Raw genomic sequence first — 4886 nt, 5'->3', positions numbered from 1 at the left:
ACCGCGATGAAGAGTGGTCCCCACTTGCCACAACTAGAGAAAGCCCTCGCACAGAAACGAAGACTCAACACAGTCATAAATAAATAAATAAATAAATAAATAAATAAATAAATAAAAGAATGTGAATTTCCAAAAAAAAAAAAAAAAGTCCCCTAGAAAGGAAGCTAAGGTGATGAATGGGTGCCTATATAGATTTAGTACATGGTGGCCATGCTCTGTTATTGTCCTGTGCATCCCTCAACCACAGCCCTTCCAGAGTTGCACTCTGGTCACATATGTTTCTTTCTCTTCCACCAGACAGTCAAGCTCTCTAAGGGAAGGAGACATGTGCAGTATGTTTGGTCATAGCATAGAGAAGAGCCTAAACTCACACCTGCTAAAGAAATCATCCTGTGGACTTAGAAGCATGGAAATGAGGCCTTGGTGGTTTAACCACTGAGGACTCAGGTTTCTGGGCTCCAGGACCTCTACTGGTCAATACCACATCCTACGGTCCCCGCCCTGTATTCTTGGGTTCCTGCTCTAGGCTGGAACAAGTGGTCTGCTCTGAGTCATCATCTGTGGGTACCCGTGTGGTCACTGCATTTTTCTCACACAACCACCCAGAGAACGTCATCAGGTAGACAGAGTGGGGGTGAGGCAGCTTTCATAGAAAGCCTTCTAGGATGAAGCGTCACAAAACCAGAGGGGAACAAGAGGTCACTGAGCCCACTTGCACCTCCTTCCTCTCCTGGGGGGGCTAAAAAGAGAGCAAGGAGGAAGCGCCAGCAGCTCCGACCTGGGCAGCCTTCCTGGAAAGATGCAGCCACTCCTGCTCCTGCTCCTGTTGGCCTTTTTACTGCCTCCCAGGGCAAAGGCAGGTGAGTGACCATCCCCACCCTCAGAGGCCCAACCTCTTACCCCAGTTGGGATATGCCACCAGCAGGAGTGACAGAGCAAAGGCTGTTCTCAAGAAAAGCCAGTGGGTACTATCCCCTCCTCCAGCCCTACCTTTGCTGTGTGGAAAGTCGAACTTTCCTAGAAGTGATGGCAGAGGGTCGGAAACTGGAAAAGAGAAAATAATCAATTCCCCTGAAGAGGGCAGAGTGGGCCTGGCTTCTGCATCTAGGATGAGACAGGTGTTCCCTTAGCAACTGCTCAGCAGACCTCGGAGTTGGTGCTGTTGCCTTTGCTCAATCCCCAGGCTCCTCAGTCCCTTTCCCCAACTCTGCTTTTCTTCCTAAGCCATTCGTGGCTCCCCTCTCTCACGAATGAAGCCACTGTTGGGCAGATCAGAACTTCTCTCCTCTCCAGAATCCCACCAGCATTGGCCCTACCAACAACCCCCTTCCAGAGGCCCATTTTGTGCGTGTGTTGGTGGGGGGGTGGACAGGGGGGTGGTCATTCCTTCATGCAGCCAACAAATACTTATTGGGCACTTACTACATGTCCTGGGAAACAGGCTATGACGACATCTAGATCCCTACTCTAAAGTCCTGAGCACTGGAAAACAAGACTATCCTAGACATCATGGGATGACAGGGCCCTTAGAAACTCATTGAAACGAAGCAGTCAGGAGAGGAATGTTCAGAAGCCTCTAGGACTTTGCTGTACCTAAGACAGGTAGGCTCACCTCCAACTATGTGTGGAAGACAGTTTCACAGACCCAGACTGCTGCTCTTCCCTTTTCTAGAAGAGGACGTTGAGGTCCCTCACACCCCCAACCTCAGGCCAGGCTGGACCTGCAGTGCCCAGCAGTTCTGAGCAACAAGCCGATGCCTGCCAGGTGCAGTCAGTGGTTGCACACAGCAGAACAGTCTTTTCCTTCAGGGGAGATCATCGGGGGCCATGAGGCCAAGCGCCACTCCCGCCCCTACATGGCGTATCTTCAGATCTGGGACCAGGATGACCGCAGAAGGTGCGGTGGGTTCCTGGTTCGAGAGGACTTTGTGCTGACAGCCGCTCACTGCTGGGGAAGGTGAGGAGCCGAAAGTAGCCCGCACCCTCCTGAGAACCCCTGGCAGGGAGCCCTGCCTTTTTCTCCGGAAGCAACCAGGCTCCTAGGAACACTTGAGCTGGGAGGGCTGGGTGAGAAAGAGGGCAGGGGGGAGGGGCAGGTCAGTGCCAGAGGCACTGCTGAAGTAAGAGAGACTAGAGATAGGGCATGCCTTGGTATCAGAATGCAAACTAATGCAATTTCACATGTTTTCCTGGGGCTAACTGACCCTTGGGAGCCACTGTGCCCTTACCAATGGCTCCAGAATCCGACCTTGGCTGCCAGGAAACAGAGGGCACAGGCAGCTCAGCCCCTGGGGCCCTCCTGTTGCCTGCATTTCCCCTCAGCTGCAGCCCTGCCCTGGTGTCACCTGCCCTTCATGGCTCCTGGGCTGTATCTCCTGTAACTCCACCTCCTGCTCTGCTCTCTGTGCAGCTCAGTCAACGTCACCCTGGGGGCCCACAACATCAAGGTTCGGGAGAGGACCCAGCAGGTCATCCCGGTGAGAAAAGCCATCCCCCACCCAGACTATAATAAAAAGAACTACTCCAATGACATCATGTTACTAAAGGTAAACCTCCTTGCTTCTCCTGCCCTCCTGGAAACAGATCATTTCCCCTCCCACCGCCATGCATCCCTTTCCTCCCTCCCACCTGGCTGCCTGACCAGTCCCTGTGGCTCAGGTGAGAGGGAAGACACTGCAGCATCATTGCCATGTCCAGGCCTGGGGACCACTGGCTGAGCTGGACTCTCTTGCCTCTTCCCATCAGCTGGAGAGAAAGGCCAAGCAGACTGCAGCTGTGAGACCCCTCAGCCTGCCCAGGGGCAAGGCCCGGGTGAAGCCAGGACAGGTGTGCAGTGTAGCCGGCTGGGGGCAGGTCGCTATGGGCACGTACTCAGACACACTGCAGGAGGTAAAGCTGACCATACAGGAGGATCAAAAGTGTGAATCCCACTTACGCAATTATTACAACAACGCCATTCAGCTGTGTGTGGGGGACCCAAAGGAAAACAAAGCTTCCTTTAGGGTGAGTATGACCACCTACTTTGCTTGGCTCTGGGGAGACGCATGTTTGCAGAAGATCTGGGACCAGGGGACCCAAGCAGTGTGGGAACTGCCCCACCCTCTAAGCTGGGACCTTTCTCTCCAGGAAGAGAAGGGGGAACAGCCGGAGCTGGGAGTGCCTAGGGCCCCTGTACGCCTACAAAAGACCTGTGGTGAATCTAAACCTGGTGCTCCTTCAGAGGGGGAATTTGCAACACACTGAGGCACAGGTGTTAGAAAACTGGGCTTCCTGAGTGTGTGTAGTTAAAACCAGGTGCCTCCTCAGGACTGGAACCCACCTGGCTTAATGAGCTCATCCTCCCTGATGAGTGTTAGCCCACCAACCTGCTTCCATGTCCTTGAACAGCAGCTTGGAGCCAACAGTCCCACAGCGTCTTGACAGAGAAAGGATCTGAGACCCGGGGGAGGAGGGGGAGCTGCCACCTGGTGAAGTGAAGCGGTGACAATGTCCAGGGTCAGGGCTTGGCAGCCGAGGGGACCAGGGGGTCCTGCCCTGCCCTCTGATCTCCTACCTGGAGGCCATGCAAGGTGGCCTCCCCCGAGAGGGGGCTTGGGATGGCAGGGGGGGGCAGGACCAGGAGACCTGGCTCATTCCTTCCCCTTCTCTGTCCTCAGGGGGACTCCGGGGGCCCTCTGGTGTGTAACAATGTGGCCCAGGGCATTGTCTCCTATGGACAAAAAAATGGGTCACCTCCACGGGCCTGCACCAAAGTTTCAAGTTTCCTGCCCTGGATAAAGAAAACCATGAAAACCCTCTGACTGCGGAACCAGACCTTCTTCCCTGGAGCTGATCCAGAATCACACTTGGGGGCTGGAGGTATCAGCAGCTGAATAAATGTCTCTCAGCTGAGCAGGAAGGGCTGGTTTCTCGTTTACTCATTGACCCTTCTTCATAGGCACCCACTCTATATTTCGAAAGCCAACGACAAAATTTTGCTGTTTTCTGCTTCCACCTCTTCCCCCTCCCGCCATCTCTTCCCATAAACCCCATGCAAAGCTGTTACCCAGGTCCTGCATACCCACACCTGTCTTTCAGGGCCTGCCCTCCTGCCAGGGCTGAAGCTGAGCGCCATCAGGAGAAAACATGAACCTCTCTGGTCCTGGGGCTCAGGGTGAGCTTCTTGGCTCCTTGCCCTGTGTTACATGGCGGAGAAGAGGGGATCACACCATGGGTCCTGGACACCAAGCAGGCACAGCCTGGGGCTGCAGCTCCAGGACAGAGCCCCACCACTGGGGAGGGGAGGCACCTTCCTGAGCAGACGTTTCTGTCCCACAGCCAGGGAAGCTGGCGCAGAGCAGGGGTGGGTCTCTGGAGAAGCTCCTCATTCTCACCTAGGCTGGGCATCCTCCCAGCCCTCCTCGGAGCTCACGGACCAGTTCTGCCTCCAGGCCCCAGGCTGCCGCTTGTCCCTCCCTGCTCACCACCACGAGTTCTCAGAGCCCACCGACTCCTGTGCCCTCCAGACCGCACTGATCCGAGCTGACCCCTTCCTCATCTCCTTCCCACCCAGGACACCCTGAGCACCCTGGGGTTCCAGCAGGGCATCACCACAGAGATGCCAACCCAGCTCATGCCCTGGCAGAGAGGGGTATCAGAGGGACCAGGCCTGTGCTGGCACCAGGCAGGGCCCATGAGGGATGTCTCTCCAGAACCCTTGGCCCCATCTCTCTCCTGGGCAGGGCCAGCTCAATCCCCTCATCCAGCCCAGTGCCCCCCATGTGTTCAGGGTCCACTGGCCACCTGGTCACTCAGTAGCCTGAGTCCCTTTCAGCCTGTCCCTTTAGTCACTGCTGGCCTCTAGGCTAAGATTCCCTGCTGGTTACCTGGGACCTTTTGAGTTAGAA

At 55.4% G+C, this 4886-nt stretch overlaps 1 protein-coding gene across 1 annotated transcript; it reads left to right on the top strand.

Annotated features, from left to right (window-relative positions):
• Positions 1–646: 646 nt before the first annotated feature.
• Positions 647–3892, top strand: LOC118890523 (granzyme B-like). The gene is made up of 5 exons (XM_036843499.1): positions 647–860; positions 1810–1957; positions 2411–2546; positions 2746–3003; positions 3657–3892. The coding sequence occupies exons 1-5, from the start codon at positions 800–802 to the stop codon at positions 3798–3800; spliced, it is 747 nt and encodes a 248-aa protein (XP_036699394.1). The 5' UTR covers positions 647–799; the 3' UTR covers positions 3801–3892.
• Positions 3893–4886: the final 994 nt, after the last annotated feature.

This window comes from Balaenoptera musculus, chromosome 2 (genome assembly GCF_009873245.2).
Source record: "Balaenoptera musculus isolate JJ_BM4_2016_0621 chromosome 2, mBalMus1.pri.v3, whole genome shotgun sequence".
Taxonomy (NCBI): Eukaryota; Metazoa; Chordata; class Mammalia; order Artiodactyla; family Balaenopteridae; genus Balaenoptera; species Balaenoptera musculus.
This window is presented reverse-complemented; position numbering and strand designations above follow the sequence as displayed.

Bases quoted from the DNA above. Each gene is read 5' to 3' on its own strand.
- LOC118890523 (XM_036843499.1), top strand. From the start codon at position 800: ATGCAGCCACTCCTGCTCCTGCTCCTGTTGGCCTTTTTACTGCCTCCC. The intron at 2,547-2,745 runs GTAAACCTCCTT...TCTTCCCATCAG, and splicing joins ATGACATCATGTTACTAAAG to CTGGAGAGAAAGGCCAAGCA. The intron at 3,004-3,656 runs GTGAGTATGACC...CTCTGTCCTCAG, and splicing joins AAAACAAAGCTTCCTTTAGG to GGGGACTCCGGGGGCCCTCT.